Source organism: Panthera pardus, unplaced genomic scaffold (assembly GCF_024362965.1).
Source record: "Panthera pardus isolate Hobbes unplaced genomic scaffold, ASM2436296v1 HiC_scaffold_15, whole genome shotgun sequence".
Taxonomy (NCBI): Eukaryota; Metazoa; Chordata; class Mammalia; order Carnivora; family Felidae; genus Panthera; species Panthera pardus.
In genome coordinates, this window is record NW_026526710.1 from 43063179 (window position 1) to 43084145 (window position 20967).

Genomic DNA, 20967 nt, shown 5'->3' on the forward strand with positions numbered 1-20967 from the left:
ATGTGCGTCTCAAGGTATCTCCCCAACAAGATACACATATGAATTATAAAGAAAAAAATAGTAACTTCACAGTGGAGGAACTGGTATCATCCTAATTGATTAAAATTCTCACAAATACTGGGAGGAAATTCTTATTCCCATGGCTCCCATTCATATGGCTACTTAAGAATACCCTGAAAAGGACAAAACATCGTTGTGCTCCTGCCAAAAGTGCGTAACATGAACCTAACCAAGGAAAACACCAGTCAAACCCAAAATGAGAGACATTCCACAAAATAACTGCTATGTACGCTTCAACAACATCAACAACACGAACAATAACAGATTGAAGACCGGTTCCAGATCAAATACTTAAGGCGTGTGACAATTAAATTAAACATCTGATCCTGCACTGGATCCTAGACCAAAAAAATATATATACTAATGGGACAATCGGCAAAATTTTAAACAGGTCTGAAATTTAGGTAATAGTATTGCATTCTTAATTTTAACGACTATACTCTGATTATTTAAGTATTTGTGTCTGTTTTTATAAAATACACACTGAGGTAGTTAAAGATAAGAGAATCATGGCTGCAACTTATTCTCAAATATTTCAGAGAAACGATATGGAGAGGAAATGAATGATATGGGGGGAAAATGAGTAATAAGGCAAGTAAGATACTATGTTAACATTTAAGGAATTTCAGTGATGGGCATAAGGAATTTCTTACACTGTTTTTAAAACTTCTTTTCTAAGAGTTAAATTATTTCAAAATAAAAATTTTTAGAAAAAGATACCACTTTTCACCAATTGCAAAATTTTTTGAAAGATGACTAATATCCAGTGCTAGCAGAGGGTGTTGAAAACCAAGCTTCTGAAACCTGGCTAGGAGAAAGCAAATGAATACAATCTTTTTGCAGGGTAATTTGGCTATTAGGGATGGTCTCTGACCCAGCCATTCCATTTAGAAAATTCTAACCCATTAAAAATAGTGCACTTTGGAGGCGCCTGGGTGGCTCAGTCAGTTAAGCATCCAACTTCGGCTCAGGTCATGATCTCACGGTCCGTGAGTTCGAGCCCCGCGTGGGGTTCTGTGCTGACAGCTCAGAGCCTGGAGCCTGTTTCAGATTCTGTGTCTCCCTCTCTCTCTGCCCCTCCCCTGTTCATGCTCTGTCTCTCTCTGTCTCAAAAATAAATAAACGTTAAAAAAAAAAAAAAAAATAGTGCACTTTGTGCAAATGCACAAAAAATGTTTGGAAGGACAGGTACTAAACCATCAAAAGTAGTTACCCCTGTGGAAAGGAGAGAAGCCTAAGAATGAAAAGTAAAATGTGACTTGCTTTAACCTCTATAGACTTTTACACCCTATGATGTCCTTTCTACAATGACTTTTTACATGACTTCTTCATTTCAAAAATGTTAAACAAAAAGGAAAAAGACAAAGCAACCATGAGAGACTCAAAATTAGATAAAGCGTGAATGAAGGGATAGCAAAAGTCCAGCACAGCAGGAAGGCCCATGCAGAGCCAAGAGCCAGGGCTGTTGGGAAAATCTACTTGGGAACAGACCAGTGAGATCTCTAGGAAAGACAGATGTCACAAAACTATGGTGAGAATAAAATATTCTAGAGCTGTGTTGTCCAACAAAGCACTCACTAGGTAGAAAGAAATGTGGCTGGTTCAAAATGACATTTTAGAGTAAGACTTACAAGGGATTTCAAAAAACTAGATACAAACAAGAGTGTAAACTATCTCAATATATACCGGGTATATATATAGGGTATATACTGGGTAGCTCGGGTACCTTGGGTAGCTCCATCAGTTAAGTGTCCAACTCTTAATTTCGGCTCAGGTCATGATCTCACATGTGAGTTCGAGCCCCTCATCAGGCTCTGCACTGACAGCACAAAGTCTGCTTGGGATTCTCTCTCCCCCTCTGTCTCTGCCCATCCCCTGCTCATGCTCTCTCGCTCTCTCTCAAAAGAAACAAACTTTAAAAAAATTAATAATAATAATATATTTATACTGATTATGTATTGAAGTGATAGAATTTTGGAAATAATGGGTTAAGTAAAATGTTATTAAAATTAATTTCTCTTGTTTCTTCTTACTTGTTTAATGTGTCTTACCAGCAAATATAAAATTGCATTTGTGGTTTGCAATACATTTCTACTGGACAGTGGTATTCTAGAGACTTTTTTAAAAAATTTTTTAATGTTTATTTATTTTTGAAAGAGAGAGAGAGAGAGAGTGGGGGAGGGGTAGCAAGAGAGGGAGACACATAATCTGAAGCAGGCTCCAGGCTCTGAACCATCAGCACAGAGGCCGACAGGGGGCTTGAACTCAAGAACCGCGAGGTCATGACCTGAGCCAAAGTCAGATGCCCAACCTACTGAGGCACCTAGGAGCCCCTTCTAGAGACTTTTGATAAAATATTCAACTTGCTCCACTGTATCAGATTCTATTAAGGATACCATTTATTTCCAACACATCACTTCAAAATAACAAGTTTGATTCTTATGAATGATAACCAATTCTCTATTGCTTTGCTTTCTTAACCACATATATGGATGGTAACTATTCTATACATGTGAAGATCTAACTTTTCCACTGATCAGGCAACACACAAATTTGAAGTCATTATTTTACAATGCAAGATACCTTTAAAAAGAGAAAGAAAGATACCCACTGCATCCCAAAGAACAAATTTTTCTTTTGTAAAAATCAGGAAAAGTCATTAAAATGTGTATATGAACGTTCATAGAAGCATTATTCATAACAGCCAAGAAATGAAAATGTCCACTACTGATGGATAAATAAAACATAGTATAACCAACCACACAATGAATAATTACTCAGTGATAGAAAGGAAGTAGTGACGTACACTTCAACGTGGATGAATCTTGGAAAACATGCTAAGTAAAAGAACTCAGTCAAAAAAGACCACGTATTGTAGCATCCATTAAATGAAATGTTCACAATAGGTAAATCTTACATAGGCAGAAGGCAGATTAGTGGTTGTCAGGTGGTGAGGGATTAGGTGGAAATGGAAAGTTACTGCTAGTGGGTATAGGGTTCTCTTGGAGATGATGAAAATGCTCTAAAACTGACTGAAGTAATAATAATACAACTCTATGAAGATACTACAAGCTTTGAATTGTACACTTTAAAACAGGTGAATTGCATGGTATATGAATTATAGCTCAGTAAAGCTGCTATTAAAAAGAAAAGCAAAAAGTTAACCGACACGGAAATATGAAAACAAAAAATTTTTTCTTATCATTCTTACTGAGAACACTCTGAGGTCTTTCCTTTATTCTGATAGTCCATTATACACTGAATAAGATGGTTATTTTCATCCAACATCTGAAATAAAATTAGAAAAAGTTTATCGTAAATCCAGTGCATCATGTTAAATTTTCAAAAATCTTTCAGATTTCTAGAAATGTTTATTCATAGGAACTGAACCCATTCAAGTCTTCTCAATCTTATTCTACACCTCTGGAATGATATGTTTAATCAACAACTTTTAAATAATTCTATTCCAATTATTCACCTTTTGAATTATTACCTGAAGCCCAGAAGAGGTTTCTTTTGTATTCAAACATTTTATTACCTCGACTGCCTGTAATAGAAACTTTAGTCTGTCCTGACTAAAAGGTAAGGGTCTAAGCTGACTTTGCATCATTCTTATGTTTTGCAGTAGTAAAGAAAAATTTCGTCTTATCCACAATGAATACATGAAAACACCAGCCCATGAGGCTTGAGGAGATAGCTGGCTAGTTTCCCTGTGTTATACAGTATGGTTCTATGATTCTCCAAATATGGAATAATCAACTAGATAATTTATAAGCATGTACAATATTTATTACAGACTTTATGAGCTTACCTTAAAATTAAGTCGTCCCAAAAGTTTAAAAACAAAAGCACGTATCGATTTATCATTCTACAGTCTCATAGCAATTCAAAGCAATATTGGCTTTAAGGGTCAAATAATTCCTCTAAACAAGGTGGCATTGAGGAAAGAATACTGATGTAGCAACGAAAAGGCCAGTTAGTTTTAGTGCCAGCTTTGCAATCCTTTGCAAAGCACTTATGATTCTAGAGGCTCAGATTTATCTTAAGGTCAAGGGACAGGAGTAGATGTCCCTCCTGAACTTGGCCCACATTTCCCAAATTCAATAAGCATAACATAATACCAAAATCACTCTATCTGAATAATTTAATGTACCTCTTTTAAGTAAAAAAAACACAAAAATCCATTTAACATTAATTGTGACTTTCTTCCTGCATATGAATAATTTTCACTTGCTAAAAAAAAAAAAGGAAAAAAAATAGTGACATCCTCTTCCAAAAAGCGTACTTATTTCTTAAATAGAATCACTGGATGCCAAAAAAATGTGTCTTTAAAATCCATTAGTCCAGTCTAATGATTTCACAACGTGTCTCCTCAGTCGATTCCTCAACCTAACAAACTTCACCATTAGAATATATCTTTTCATTTCTAACATCAATCCCTCACACGTAAAATAAGGCACTGAATTTGGAATCCATGTTCTCTTCTCATCTGAGAATGAACACTAATTGATCTGCATCTCCTGAATTAATCACCAATAAACATCTTAAGATGTATGGAAGAAAAACTCTTTTCGGAAAACCAACCCACCCACCAACCTCAGAACTCTTCTACAGTCCAAAAATAAAAGTAAAAAGTGAATCCCTCCAGAAACCTGTATGTACTTGCAGCTGATTGCCAGCCTGCAGACTTAGCCCAATGCACTCTATGAATGCACTGCATCTCCAGGCACTGACAAGCGGGTTTGTTCATAAAATAAAGCAACAGTTGGGCAAATGTCAAATGCCACACCAGAAAGAACTTGACAGTGAACAGAAGCCCATTAACATAATCTACTAGGCATACATCGGTGCCCTGACTGGTACGAAAAGTTGATTTTTCTTCAACTTCCGTCCTCATCTCCGTGTATACAACAAAACTGAAATATTTAAGGTAAACTGCTAGATATAGAAAGTAACTTTTCAAAGTCTGGCTGACTAAAATTGAGAATACTGTCTTGCTCATAGGCAACACGGGGTAGCGGACAATAAAGAACCTTTGTGTCCCTAACTGGCAGTAACACAGCAGCGACAGAGGCACTACCCTCTAAAAAGGGACGCACCTCCCCGACTATTTATCACGACTTCTGCAATAGGTCACGATTATCAGATTGTCTCCACCACTAGACTCCAAGTCCCATGAAGGCAGGGACCATGGCTCACCACCGTAGCCTCAGCACCTAGAGTAGGCGCTCAGTGAGTATCTCCTGATGTACACGGATAGGGAGTGAATCCGGGAGGGAGAGGAGAACTCCGAGGGTAACCCCGAAGTCCAGGGGGCCCTCCTTCGCCCGCCCCTCGGACTCTTGCAGCGTCCCCCCTCCCCTCCAAGTTCTCCAGCGAGCTCCCCAAGTCGGCCAGAGTGCGCAGCGCAACGGAGGGCGGCGACCCGCGCTCCGACTTCCCCTCGGCCTCCCGCGACCCGAGATCGGGTGTGCGCGAAGCAGCCGCGGCGCGCTGGGCGGGGCGACGCCAAAGTAACTCCGGAGCGACGCGCGGGGCCGCGGGGGGCGCCGGCTCCGACAAACAGCCGTTCCCCGCGCGGCCGCTGCCGCCGGGCGCACGCGCCCCGCCGCCGGAACGCCGCCCCATCCCTAGAGAAATCCGGCGGCGGTTACTTGGGCTTTTGTGCCTGTAGGAAAGAGCCCAAACGCGCGAAGGACTCCGTGGGAGAACCGGTTCGCCGCCTTCCGCCACCCACTCAGGCACAGCCCGCGGCTCGGGTTCCCACACACGACCGCCTCCCAGCAGGCCCGCCTCCGCCCCTGGCCCGGCCGACTCCCGGGCCGGCCCCGGGTGGCGCTCCCAAGGGCAGGATGGGCCTGGCATCCCCGACCCCACGAGGCTTCACCTTCTGAATCGCAGCGGGAGTGATCTCCCCCTTGCCTCGCTGCCTCGGGGCTGCGAACGCAACAGACATGTTGCCGCCGTCACCACTACGGGCAAGTCCCGAGCGCTCCGGGTGAACGGCAAACTGGGGGAGAGACGCCGGCCTCTCGGGCCGAACCACCTCGGGAATGCGGGGAGGGGGGATGCTCCGGCGCCGAACGAAGAGCCAGCCGGCCTGGCCTACAGGAGTTACTCCGGACCATAGAAGTCCTCTTTTGGCACGTTACCAGCGAGGCATTGCCTCGCAGCACTGCCCTGCTCTAGGTAGACCTCTTGTCCTTCCTCCTTTCGTGACCCGTCCCCCCTCCCTTTTAAGCTAGTGGTAGGGCCGCGCCCCAGTCCTCCCTCCGCTTCAGCGATTCAGGAAATGGTCCCGCCGCCGCGGGAGAAGGAGAGGCTGGGGCAGACCCTGTCACAGGAAATGCGAGCGGCCCGAGCCGGCCCGCCCCTTTCGCGCGGGTGCAACTTGCCTCTCTCTCCGGCGCGCTGAAGCCTCCCTCCAAGTGCGTTTCGGCGCTCGGCTCTAGATCTGGTTCAGTTTTTCCAACTTCATCTTAACCCCGCGCCCCCGGGGAAGAAGTGGACGCCCCAGGTTGTCCGGGCACGGTGGAGAGGAAAGGAGGAAGGTCAAGACCCTCAAGTTCGTGCAAACCCGTGGAGCATCTGCCGAGATGTGCAGAGGTGTGCAAGGTCTAGGTGAACGCGGATTCGCTGGTTTAAACGGCTCGGCTACGCCCCAAAGGCGCACCTCGGACTTCACAGTCTCGCACGCACACACAAGCATGCCTAACAATTTGAAAGTAAACCTGACCCCGAATCGGGAAACGAGGGCTGTGTCCAGTACTCAGGGGCAGTCGGCCAACTTGGCTAGAGAGCCAGAGGAGAGTAGTTCGCTTCTTGGGACAAGCCCTTAGCAGAAAAGTGCGTTGATTTCGTCTGACTTGGATCTTTGGGATTAAGTTTTGAGATAGGACACCTTCACTCTTTTACAATTATATACTTAATGCCTTGTAAATTAGGCCCAAATTGCCAGGCTTCAAATATGCGTGCGGCGGCGGGGGACCCAAAGGTCTCTAATTATGGCAGGAACACAGGCAAATGTGGGTAATGTGTTGGAGGAGGGGCGAGGCAGGTAATTATTCTGTAAATTTGGACTTCCATATAACACAAAGGAAATGTTTATGTAAAATGTCATCCAACACTAATGAGGCTCAAATATCAAGCCCTTCCTTTACATATAAAATAAACTGGAGGGGCACTGGGTGGCTCAGTGGGTTAAGCGTCTGACTTTGGCTCAGGTCATGATCTCTCAGTTTGTGGGTTCGCAGGGCTCCGCAGTGAGAGCTCAGTCTGGAACCTGCTTCAGATTGTGTCTCCCTTTATCTCTGCCCCTCCCCTTGCTCGCTCTCTCTCTCTCTCTCTCTCAAAAACGTTAAGAAAATTTTTTTTAATAAACTGGAAAAATTAAGAAAAATGCGAATTTTAAAAAATATTTGTTTCAAATACATGCTCTTCACAAAAGGTCCTAAATTTCATTGAGTAAGCAAATGTGGGTGTATTCTGTGTGCTTTATGCTAGGCACCTAGGATTCAACTGTGAATAACGTGGACATGGAACCTGCTCTCTTGGAGTTTATATTCTGATAGGGCTGACAGAGTAGAAACAAATATGTAAATATGTAAACTTCTAAGAAAGACTAGAAGCCTAACAAGGGACTGAAAGAATGATGAGCACTCACATGAATTAAGGTGGAATGCCTTCTCTTTAAACTGACATCTAAAGGATAAAGACTCAAGCCATCCTAAGAATAAAGGGAAGAGAACTTATACTCCTAATAGTCAGTGTTGTCAACAAATTTTTATCTTTCACTACCCTAAGCCTTAAAAAACGAACAAGAAAAAACCACTGTTCTATTTGGAGTTAATTGTAATCACATGAAATTGGAAAAACTAGAATTTAGAACAGAACCTACTTCTTGTCCACCATCAACACAGTATGTCCAACACCTGGCTTTCATCACCATGTCTCGATGTTTACAGGAAAGTACTTTAAATTGTTAAGAGCAATATTTCAGTAGGAAAAATGAAACAATCCTGCTCCATTTATGTCTGCTTGGCAGATAGCACCAAAATCTTAACATGAACCTGTGGGAGTAGTCTGAATTTCTGTATTACAGTATAAAAAAAAAGAGTGCCAAGGAGACTTACATTCCAAGGAGGTACCCAAAGATAAGCACCTTCTTTGTCTAAATTTTAGCTCCCCAACATCAGGAAAAAATCAATGAAAAATAGGTAACAGGTCAGCCGAAGGTGTTTATTTCTTCAGAGTAGCAGGTTAGGGTACTAGGCATAAATAACCACAGCCTTTTCTGTGATGGCATGTGTGCCATAAAAATACCATTATTTTCTATGTCCATCACATGACATTGATAGGGGGCCACTGGAGTAAAGATCCAGCTGGAAATACAAATGATCTCAGAAGACACTTTAAAGGGACCCTATGTTTACTCTCAAGCTTCCTTGGTAAACACGGTCAGTCAGCTTGAACTGCAAAAGTAGAAAATTCAGATATGGAGCAGAAAAGTTGTAACTTGGAGGAACCTTCTTACAATTTTGGAGTCTTTGTAACTGTAAGAGCCTTGAGTTAGGGGAAAGACAGTTTGGGACACAGAGTAAATCTTGTCTCATTTCACCATTAGTTTGGGGAGAAAGGAATCCCAAAGTACAAATTGAGTGGTAGCAGATTTGGGAGAAAAAGGAGAATAAAGAGTACCCAGTACTTAGTTAAGGAGAAAACAAAAAATGAAGATGGGAAGTTGACCCAAGTCTGAGAAATGACTCTAGGAACTTAAAACTGACCTACCCAGGCAACCATTTTCCCAACCAGAAAAATCAGTCCCATTATTTAGATTCATCTTGGTCTGAGATATCTGAAGACGGAATTGAGGTCATATAACAAAGAGGTGAAAGGGTTTTTTTTTTTGTCTGAGAATAATCCTAATAAAACTATACGGTGGTTTAGAATAAGTAAAATAATCTACATGAACTATTCATTCTTGATTATTCATACCAATGAATATAGACACATTTAATGAATGTAAGAAAATTGTCCATGTTTGATTTTTCAAATGTTTCAATTTTTTGTGTTACATGAATTTATATTCCTCAAATGTATTTCACCAAAGTGATAAAATGAGGTGTTCCAAGAATATGCTTAATATTAAGTAAAACTATAATCATGGCATTAAAAATTATTTCAGTTCACAAAAAAATCATACATGTATAGATAATTGAGATTACTTTCATCTAAGCATTTCTTTAATACATATTGTTTTATAATAATATTCAGCTAAGTGAAATAAGTCATACAGAGAAAGACAGATACCATATGTTTTCACTCCTGAGAAACTTAACGGAAGACCATGGGGGAGAGGAAGGAAAAAAAAAAGGCTAGAGAGGGTGGGAGGCAAACTATAAGAGACTCTTAAAAACAGAACAAACTGAGGGTTGATGGGGGGTGGGAGGGAGGGGAGGGTGGGTGAGGGGTACTGAGGAGGGCATCTGTTGGGATGAGCACTGGGTGTTGTATGGGAACCAATTTGACAATAAATTTCATATTAAAAATAATAATATTCAGACTATCAAATTTGCTGATATTTGAAGCCCCTTTGCTGCCATAAATTCCTTGAACACGGGGAGGGGGCACAGACCAAGCCTGTTTGCTCATAATTGGGCTCAGAGCAAAACCCGTCAGGTAGTATCTTTCAAAATATTTCTGCTCACTGTCTCCATGGTATTTGATGAGTTATTTTGAGTTGTGGCTTCCACACATTTCAAGACCATAAGAAGAACAGCATATATCTATATAAATAATCATTATGCTAGGCAAAACCAAATCACCTTTCCCAATTCTCCTCAAAAGACTATTTCCAATACTCCAGAAGGTTTCATTCAAAGTAGACTATCACAAAGACTACCCAGAGCATTTCCATCTCTTCTTACATTATCAAGCATTGAATGAATTAAGGAGGAGCTGAATCAAATATATTTGGGGAGTTAATGCTATAACAAAGTATTGCTTTTCTAAAACAAGCTTTTATGTGAAGCTCTATTCAATCTTAACTCACTGTGACAAATGCACAGGTTTGGAGTCCCCAGTTCTTCCACCTTTGGCATGACACCGGACACTACATTTCGTATTTCATTCACTTTCCTGAAAAATAACCACCCTATCTAAAAGGCTATTAAAAATAAGTGTTTAGGGACACTACGGTGACTCAGTCAGTTGAGCATCAGACTTCAGCTCAGGTCATGATCTCACAGTTTGTGGGTTTGAGCCCAGTATTGGGCTCTGTGCTGACAGCTCAGAGCCTGGAGCCTACTTTGGATTCTGCCTCCCTCTCTCTCTGCCCCTCCCCCACTTGTTCTCTGTCTCTCTCAAGAATAAATAAACATTAACAAAAAGAAATAACAGTGTTTATTACTTATTATGCACTACCACTAAGTGACTATCTTAGACTAGACTCTTTAAGATTGTCCCAATTTTAATGGATAAAATATGTAAAAACACATAGGATATTATAAATTACTAAACAAGGATAAGATTTGTACTTAATAATCTAATAGAGAAAAATACATACTTCAAGACATGAAATGGTCTAAAATACCTAATATGCAGTCCACCCTTAAGAAATATTTTGGCTAGGTAGCTCTTTCTGCCCATGGGTCCTGTCTCCGTGCTTTAATTGCTTTAATCAGCTCCAGACTCCCATCACTCCAAAACCCCATCAATACTAATGGCAGATATAATTATAAGAAAAAATATTTGGGGGTGCCTGGGTGGCTTAGTCAGTTGGGCGTCGGGCTTAAGTCATGATCCCACAGTTTGTGAGTTCAAACTCCACATCAGGCTCTGTGCTGACAGGGTGGAGCCTGCTTGGGATTCTCTCTCTCTCCTTCTCTCTCTGCTCTTTCCCACCCCGCCCTCTCAAAATAAATAAACTTAAAAGAATAAAAAACAATTGTTTTAAAAGTAAAACTATAAAACTTCTGCAAAAAAACAAATAACAGAGAATCCTCATGACCTTGAGTGAAGCAGACATTTCTTAGATAAGACACAAAAGGCAAGAAGCATAAAAGAAAAATTTGATAAATTGAGTTTCATTAAAACTAAAAACTCTGGGGGACACCTGGCTGGGTCAGTTGGTACAGCATGTGACTCTTGATCTTGAGGTCATGAGTTAGAGCCCCACATTGGGTACAGAGATTGCTAAACAAAATGAAAGCTAAAAATTAAATTAAAAACTCTGTTCCTCAAAGATATCATAAGAAAATGAAAAGGAAAGCCTAGGGTGCCTAGGTGGCTCAGTCAGTTAAGCAACCGACTCTTGGTTTTGGCTCAGGTCACGATCTTGCTGTTTGTGAGATCGAGTCCCACATTGGGCTCTGTGCCGATAGAGCAGAGCCTGCTTGGGATTCTCTCTCTCTCTCTCTCTCTCTCTCTCTCTCTCTCTCTGCCACTCCCCTGCATACATGCTCTCTCCCTCTCCCTCTCAAAATAAATAAACTTTAAAAAAACGTAAAAAAAAAAAAAAAAGAAAGAAAAAAGAAAAGGCAAGCCATAATCTGGGAGAAAAGATAATGAATTTATGAAACATTAAAACAAAGAATTTGTATCTAGAATATATAAAGGACCCTACAACTCAATATGACAAACAACCCTACTAACAAAATGGACACAAGACTTGACACATGACTTGGAAATGATTTACGAGTGGCCAATAAACACATGAAAAGTAGTTCTCCATCATTAATCATCATGGAAATGCAAATTAAAGCCATAGTGAGAAACCACTACATACCCACTAAAACTTCCAGAATTAAAGAGTGACATCATAACACTTCGGAAAGTATGTGGAACAACTAGAAACATTCATATATTGCCTGTGGGAGTACAAATGATACAACCACATAGAAAAACAACTAGTAATTATTATAAAGTTAAACATGCAGCTATCGTATGATCCAGCAATTGCACCCTCGGGTATTTATTCCTTACCCAAAAGAAATGAAAACGTATTGCCCACACCAAGACTGGTACATGAGTATTCATAGCACCTTTGATAAAAATACCATAAAGTTAGAAACAACCCAAATATTCAACACAGGTGAACAGATAAATAAATTATGATACATTTATGTAATAGAATACTACTCAGGAATAAAAAGGGCTGAAATATTAATATACACAGCAAAATGGATGAATCTCAAAAACATTAGTTTGCATAGAAAAAGTCACACAAAAGGGTACTGTAGGTTCCATCTATATAAGAATCTAAATAAGGCAAAGTCAATTTATAGTGACAAAGTAGGTCAGTAGTTGACTAGGAATGAGGATGGGGGACATGGTGGCTGCAAAGGAGCAAAACGGAATGTTTTGAGATGATGAAAATCATCTATATTTTTATTGTGATCATAATTACATGGGTGTATCCATTGGTAAAAATTCATCTTTAAATTCTTGTTGATATTGCACTGAATACCTAAATCAATTTGAGTTTGCCAATTCATGAATCTGATATATACCTCCCCTTACTTAGATCTTCATTAGATTCTTCCAATAATATTTTAGTTTTTTCTGTGTAGAGGTCTATATGTATTTCCTGGAAATATACTATACACATGATATCTTTTTTTTAAAGTTTATTTATTTATTTATTTAGAGAAAGAGAGACCAGGGGAGGGAAAAAAAGAGAGGGAGAGAAAGAATCTCAAGCAGGCTCCGCATTGTCAGTGCAGAGCCCAACATGGGGCTCAGTCTCATGAATCGCGAGATCATGGACCTGAGCTGAGATGAAGAGTTGGACGCTTAACCGACTGAGCAACCCAGGCGCCCCACTTAAAATCTTATTTCATTTCCCTAATTATCTGCTTTTGCTTCACAGAAATATAGTTGATTTGTTTTATGTCAATCATGTGTCCATCAAGCTTCCTAAATTCACTAATATTAGCGATTTATCTATAATTTATTTTGGACTCTTTATTACATATACAATTAGGTCATGTAAAAATGATATGATTTTCATTTCTTCCTTTCCAATACTCAAAGTTTTTCTTTTTTCTTGCCTTATGTTTCTTAAAAAGAACTCCAGTTACAAAGTTATATAGAAGTGACAAGAGCAGGTACTCTCAGGTACGTTGCTGATCTCAAATTTGAAAAAAGTTCCAATATTTAACCATCAGAAATGATGTTTTCTGGAGGTTTCTTGTAGATCCCCTTAGCAGATTAAGGAAATTCCTTTCAATGTTTAAATTATGAGTCAATAAGATTGTATGAGACAGTGGATTTCGGCTCTTCGGCATTTATTGAGGTAGGGTTTATTCCCATTTCAAGAGTCAGCAAACTTTTTCTATAAAAGACCAGGTAGTAAATATTTCAGGTTTTGCAAGCCACCTTGGCTCTATTGCAATTATACAACTCTGTCATTTTAGCAGGAAACAATAATAGACAATATAGAAAAGAATATGCTAGTTGTTTTCTAGTAAAGCTGTATTTACAAAAATAGGTATAGTGGCTAGCCAGATTTGGTTCCTGGGCAGTAGTTTGATAACTCCTGTTTTATTCTGTTAATGTGGTGAATTACACTGATTGCTTGCTAGAATAACTCAACTTAGTTGTGATGTACATGTGATGTATCTTTTTTTGTATATTGCTTGTTTCTGTTTATTCTTTGCTTAGGATTTTTATATACATGTTCATGTGTGAAAATGACCTGCAATTTTCCTTTCTTATACTATCCTCAGGTTTTGCTATTAAGATTATGCAGCTTCACGGGCATCTGGCTGGCTCGGTCAGTGGAGCATGTGACTCTGATCTCAGGGTCATGAGTTTGAGCCCCATGTTAGGCATGCAGCTTACTGAAAAAAAAAAAGTTAGACTGTTTCATAAAACATGTACGGAAGCAGTCTCCCTTTTACTATTTCTGTGATGACTTTATGTAAGATTGGTGTCATTTCCTTCTTAACTTTTCCATAGAATTCACTAGTGATACCCTTGGGCCAAGTGTCTTTGTGGTAATGTTTTGTTTCTGGATTTAATTTCTGTAACAGATTTGGGACCGCTGAGACATTTCTCTTTTTTTTAATTTTTTTTTAACATTTTATTTATTTTTGAGACAGAGAGAGAGAGAGAGAGCATGAACAGGGGAGGGTCAGAGAAAGAGGGAGACACAGAATCTGAAACAGGCTCCAGGCTCTGAGCCGTCAGCACAGAGCCCGACGCGGGGCTCGAACCCACGGACCGCGAGATCATGACCTGAGCTGAAGTCGGACGCTCAACTGACTGAGCCACCCAGGCGCCCCACATTTCTCTTTTTTCTTGCATTAGTTTTTATTATGTTTTTCTATAAACTTGTACTTTTACTCTAAATTTTCCAATTTATTGGCATGAAGTTACTCATAACTTGTTAATGTCATTAAGATCTACAAGGCCCTCTTTTCATTTTTCATATTGTGTCTTCTCTTTTTTCTTGATTACTCCTGCCAGCCATTTATCAATTTTATTAGCTTTTTCAATGGTATAACTTACAGTTTTCTTTACATTCCCCATTATATATTGTGTATTTCATTGATTTCTGTTCTTTATTATTTTCTTTCTTCTACATTCTTTGGGTTTAATAAGCTGTTTTTTAATGTAACATCTTAAGGTAATGATTCTTAGTCTTTCTCCTTTTGTTTTATATATATACATATCTAATGTTTATTTATATTTGAAGCTGTGAGAGAAAGAGAGAGAGAGAGAGAGAGTGTGTGTGTGTGGGTGTGTGTGTGCGCGCAAGTGGGGGAGGGGCAGAGAGAGACAGAGACAATCTGAAGTAGGCTCCAGGATCTAAGCTGCCAGCACAGAGCCTAATCTGACTCTGGCTCAGGTCATGATCTCCTGGTTCATGAGTTCAAGCCCTGCATCGGGCTCCACACTGGCAGCATAGAGCCTCTTGGGGTTCTTGTTCTCTCTTCTCTCTCAGTCCCTCCCTTCCTTGCACTTTCTCCCAATAAATAAACAAACTTTTAAAAAATACATTTCTTAATTTTCAAATACATGGATGGTTTCTAATTATGTTACTGATTTCCAGCTTAATTCTCTGGGGCCAGAGAATATATTTTTATGCTTTTACTTCTTTGAAATTTGTAAAGCTGGCTTGACAGCTACTTTTTTAAGTGTTTGATATTTGCTCAAAATGTATGTGTAGTCTATAGTTCTTAGGCATGGTGTTTTTTGTATTTTAATTTTTTTAACGTTTATTCATTATTGAGAGACAGAGAGACACAGAGCATGAGCAGGGGAGGGGTAAAGAGAGGGGAGACATAGAATCTGAAGCAGGCTCCAGGCTCTGAGCTGTCAGCACAGAGCCCGACACGGGCTCGAACTCACAAACCGTGAGATCATGACCTGAGCCAAAGTCGGTCACCCAACCAACTGAGCCACCCAGGCGCCTCAGGCATGGTGTTTATATGTGCGAATATATTAGACAAAGATTGTATTCCTTGAATATTCTATATTGTTTTTAATTTTTTTATCTGCTTATTTTATCAATTACCAAGAAAACTGTGTTAAAATCTCCAGCTATAATTGTCAGTTTCTCTATTTCTCCTTCAGTGCTATCAATTTTTACGTTATCCTGAATATATGGTTGGTGTTAGGTACAAAATTAGAATTAAGTATTCCTAGGAAATTAAACCATTTATCATTACAAGATATCCCTCAATATCTCTTGCTATCCATCTTGACCTGAAGTATACTTTGTTTTACTATACACTAGGTCTTTTTTTTTTTTTTTTACATTTATCTATTTTTGAGAGACAGAGTGAGACAGAGGGCGAGCAGAGGAGGAGCAGACAGAGAAGCAGACACAGAATCTGAAGCAGGCTCCAGGCTCTGAGCAAGCGGTCAGCACAGACCCCGATACGGGGCTCGAACCCACAAACTGTGAGATCATGACCTGAGCCAAAGTCAGACACTTAATTGACTGAGCCACCCAGTCACCCCATATACTAGCTCTTTTTGCTTAGTATTTGCATGATATCTTTCTCACCCTTTTACTTTCAATTTTTTTTTACCTCTTAAAGTTTATCTCATGTTGCATATAGGTGCAATTTCTTTTTTTTTTTTAAGTTTATTTATTTATTTTGAGGGAGAGAGAGCATGTGCAAGCAGTAGGAGGGGCAGAGAGAGAGAGGCAGAGAAAATAATCCCAAGCAGGCTCCGCGCTCTCAGAGAATATAAGTATTAATGTAGTTATCTTGAAGGCTACTAAAATACTATTTGCTTTCTATTTTCCATGTTGTTATATGTTTCTTTTTCTTTCTTTTTAGTGTTCTTTTTTGTTATTACCTTATTATAATAAAGTATTATAATATACATGGTTACATATTTTTATATGGTTCTCTAAGAGAACCCCAGAGATTATGCATTTTGGATCCATCAGTCTAATATAAATTAGAAATGCTACTACTTTCTGAAACAATGAAGGGAAGTTAGAATATTTCAACTTCATTTGTCCTACCCAAATTATATATTGTTTTTTCAATATTTTAATACTATTTATAAGCCCTATAATATTTTATTCAGTTAATTTTTTTTTGATCTTATGCATATGTTTACTCTTGATGGTCTTTATTTCTTCCTCCATCTCCAAATTTCCATTTACGATAATTTTCTTCTGTCTAAAGAACATTCTTCAGTATTTCCCTCAGTGAGTGTTTGCTAGTGACTAATCCTTTCTGGTTTTGCATGAAAAAAAAAAACCCTTAATTTTGCCTTCAATTTTAAAGGTTATTTTCACTAGAAATATATTATCATACCAGCTTTATAGGGATTTTCTTTTAGCATGTTGAAAGTAACATTCCATGTTGGTATAGAAGTCAGCTGATAGTGTTATTATCTTCTTTTTTGTAATATACCTATGTTTTTCTTTAGATATTTTTAAGGTTTTCTCAGTGTCTTTGGTTTACAGCAGATTTATTGTGTTTTTTCTAAGTGTGAATTTCTTTTATTTATCCTGCTTATTGTTAATAGTTTTTCTTAAATCTGTGGCTTGATTCTTTGGCCAGTTTGAAAATTTCTAAACAAAATATCTTCATATGTTGTTTCTGCCCTGTTTTTTTTTTACCTCCTATTATCTGGTAGTCTAGCTATACATACATTCAGTTTTTTCAACATACCATGTTTTAGATTATTTTTCAGTGTTCTCTTTTTATCTCTCTCTGCTTTGATATGGAAATTATATATATATATATATATATATATATATATAACTATCTTCTAATTCCCTACTTCTCTCTTCAACTAGGTCTCATTTTCAGTCCAATTTTTGAGCACTTAATCTCAATCAACGTAGTTGTCATTTCTACAGTTTCCAATAGGTTCTTCATTAATAGATCTTGGGGCACCTGGGTGGCTCAGTTAGTTGAGCTTCCAATTTGATTTGGTTCTGATCATGATCTCATGGTTCATGAGATCAAGCCCCACATTGGGCTCTGTGCTGATAGCACGGAGCCTGCTTGGGATTCTCTCTCTCACTCGCTCTCTCTTTCTCTCTCTCTCTCTCCCCTTCTGCTCACACACACACTCTCTTTCTCTCTCAAAATAAATAAACTTTTAAAAATTCTAATTTTTGCTTTAAAAACTTGACTTTTATCTTTGGAAACACATAGTATGCGTTCTTTTTCTTGAAGTGACAAATTTTGTTCACTTTCAGAAATATCTGCCCAAATATCTAACTCTGAATAACCACAGTGTGTCAGTCTCTCTTTAGATATAAATGATGTTCCATGAGAAAGGGGGCTGGGTCAGCTAGCAACTCAGAGATTTACAAAAGTGCTTTTTCTTAGGGCACCGGGGTGGCTCAGTTGTAACGCATCCGAGTTTGTTCGGCTCAGGTCATGATCTCACAGTTTGCAAGTTTGAGCCTCACATTAGGCTCTGTGCTGACAGCTCAGAGCCTGAAGCCTGCTTCAGATTCTGTGTCTCCCTCTCTCTGCCCTGCCCCCACTGATACTTTGTCTCTCTCTCAAAAGTAAATAGACATTAAAAAAATTTTTTTAAAGTGCTTTTTCTCAAACTAACCACCTTGCTTTGAAGGTAGTAGAAGTAACTTATGTGTACTTCCCATTCTGTACATTAAAAATATAAGTACTCATGACTCAAGATTTGATAAAATTAGTAATTTATTGCTTCTTCAATGACATTCTTTTTAAAATTTTTGTTAATGTTTATTTATTTTTGAGAGAGAGAGAAAGAGACGGAGCACGAGTGGTGGAGGGACAGAAAAAGAGGGAGACAAAGATCTAGCAGGCTCCAGGCTCTCAACTGTCAGCACAGAGCCCAACGCGGGGTTTGAATTCATGAACCATGAGATCATGACCTGAGCCAAAGCTGGACGCCTGACCGACAGGGCCACCCAGGCACCCCCTTATTCAATGACATTCCTAAATGAAACTGGCATTTTTTCAAATGACTGCTTAGTGGTAAAGTTGAATACAATGTATACTAGTATAGTCTGGTGCTACTGTCTTGATTCATACTAAGGCTCCAGCAATTGTACCCATTTCTTTTGTACTGCAAACGTAAATATTCATACAATGAAAGGATAAATACTGTTCTAAGATGATCACTACAGTTTTCACATTGTAAATCCCTTGAAAGGTTTTTGGGTACTTCCAAAGATCTGCGGACCACAGTTTGAGAAACACTGCTGATGTGGGGCTGCCAAGTGAATGATCAAGAAAGAATTCTTGAGGCATTTTTGGTGCAAAAAGGTGCTTTTATTATACTTCAGGGACAGGACCTGTGGGCAGAAAGAGCTGCACTGGGATTATGAAGAGTGAATGCTTATATTCTGAAGAGTTAGTGGGGGTTGGGGGGGGGGGGGGGGTAACATAAGTCCCTAAGGAATTTGTGCATGTTGAAAGCAAGGTCTTCAGGACCTTGGAGGGTCCTATTGTTAAGATAAGGTTGCTTTTAGTCTGTAATAAAACATCATCATTAAAGCAGCCATGAGTTCCTTGAGGAATGTCACACTCTTCATGTCTCAGGTAATTATCAGTGGGCTCCAAGTTGTAACACTTAATTTTAGCTACATTTCTCTTTCCTTTGCTCTCCTCATCAACTGCCTTATTCCAATCATTAACTGAGATGATGCAAAACTTAGTGCTAGTCCTTGTGAGAAAAGGTCTATTTTTGGTTCATCCTTACTTCTGAGTCGTGGTCCTTTGGGTCCCAAACAAAAACTTAGGTGTTTACCATGACCCCTATACTTTGACAGGCTTTGAACTCCAATTTTTGTCTACCAACAGCCTGCTTCACTAATCACCTAAGCTTTAGGAATAGACAAATACCTTAAGGGGAAAATGCTAGGCTTACCCCTGTGAGTTTTCCTTCTCTTCTGAATCTTCGCACCATAACTCTTCATTCCTTGTTAGCTATTTGGAGTCAGATTATATATTTGAAAAAATGTGTCCATTATTTCTAGTTGTTCTCCATAGGAGATCTGGATCAATTCATCAAGACTGCCATTGTTGGAAGTCTCTAGGCATTAAACTGCTGCTTGCAGTTATGCTCGCTTTAAACATTTTAAAATACAAACTTTAGAACAGTAACTTCTCTCTTCTCACCATGGCTCAACTCTTTCCAATCCCTGGACTCCTGCAAAGAAAATCACTCTTGTCAACTTGATGTATGTCCCTTCCCTCTTTTCTCTATAGACGTAGAAATATTGTTGTACATACATTTAAAATATATATAAGTGGGCTCGTGTTACATTTTTACTCTTCCTAATTTCCCTCTTACAGAATAATCTTAACTTTTTAGTTGGCTCAATAATTAATAACAACAGTTAGCATTTTTCAAGTGGTTATCTGTGTTAGGTAATGCCTTCTTATACTAATACATTATTTCACCTGCCCTTCCCAACCTTTTGAAGTCCGCATTATTATCCTCCTTTTACAGCTCAGGAAAGTAGGTTCTAGGGAAGTGAAATATGCCTACCCAAAGTCACACTGTTAAGTTGTAGTGTCAGTGTGAGTCCTGAATGTGTAAAGTAATCCTTGTCAAAATTTAAATGTTATCTCATTTCTGAAATATATCTATAATACACTATAACACTTTCGAGATGTGTTTCAATGAAAGCTATACACATATTTTCCATTGATGTCAATTTCCTGGTTCTTGTATGTAAGATGTAACAAACTGAGTAAACTAAGTGAAAGGTACAAGGGACTCTTGTTACCATGATTGTAACTTCCTGTGAATCTATAATTATCTTAAAATTAAGTTACTTAAGGGGCATCTGGGTGGCTCAGTCAGTTAAACGTGAGACTTCAGCTCAGGTCATGATCTCAGGGCTGGTGAGTTTGAGCCATGCATCTGGCTCTGTGCTGACAGCTCAGAGCCTGGAGCCTGCTTCAGATTCTGTCTCCCTCTGTCTCTGCTCCTCCCCCACTCGTTTTCTCTCTCTCTCTCTCTCAAAAATAAATAATTATTTTAAAAAGTTACTTAAAAATTTACATACTGTATGATTCCATTCATGTAAAAAAATTTTTTTAATATTTTTTAATGTTTATATTTATTTTTGAGACAGAGAGAAACAGAGTATGAGCAGGGGAGGGGCAGAGAGAGAGGGAGACACAGAATCCAAAGCAGGCTCCAGGCTCTGAGCTGTAAGCACAGAGCCCCACGCGGGGCTTGAACTCATCAACTGCGAGATCATGACCTGAGCTAAAGTCCAACACTCAACCGACTGAGCCACCCAGGCACCCCTATGTAAAATTTTTAAAATGACAAAATTATAGAGATTAAGAACAGATTCGTGGTTTCCAAGGGTTGGGAGCATGGAGAGATGGGTGTGACTGTTGGTGGGCAACACAAGGAATCTTTATAGTCATGGAACAGTTGTGTATCTTGATTGTGGCAGAGGTTATACCAATC

At 39.2% G+C, this 20967-nt stretch overlaps 1 protein-coding gene across 4 annotated transcripts in view; it reads right to left on the reverse strand.

The window, feature by feature from the left end:
* Nucleotides 1-6584, reverse strand: part of SS18 (SS18 subunit of BAF chromatin remodeling complex) — a 90109-nt gene extending 83525 nt beyond the window's left edge. The window contains exons 1-2 of one of the 4 annotated variants that reach the window (XM_019465504.2): nt 6456-6584; nt 3272-3348 (exon numbers count right to left, since the gene is read on the reverse strand). In XM_019465504.2, the coding sequence (XP_019321049.1) occupies nt 3272-3348 (77 nt within the window). In that variant the 5' untranslated portion in view covers nt 6456-6584. Of the gene's footprint in view, nt 1-3271; nt 3349-5947; nt 6088-6455 lie in introns of those variants that run through there. The other 3 variants (XM_019465508.2, XM_019465509.2, XM_019465505.2) reach the window with 3 other exon arrangements.
* Nucleotides 6585-20967: the final 14383 nt, after the last annotated feature.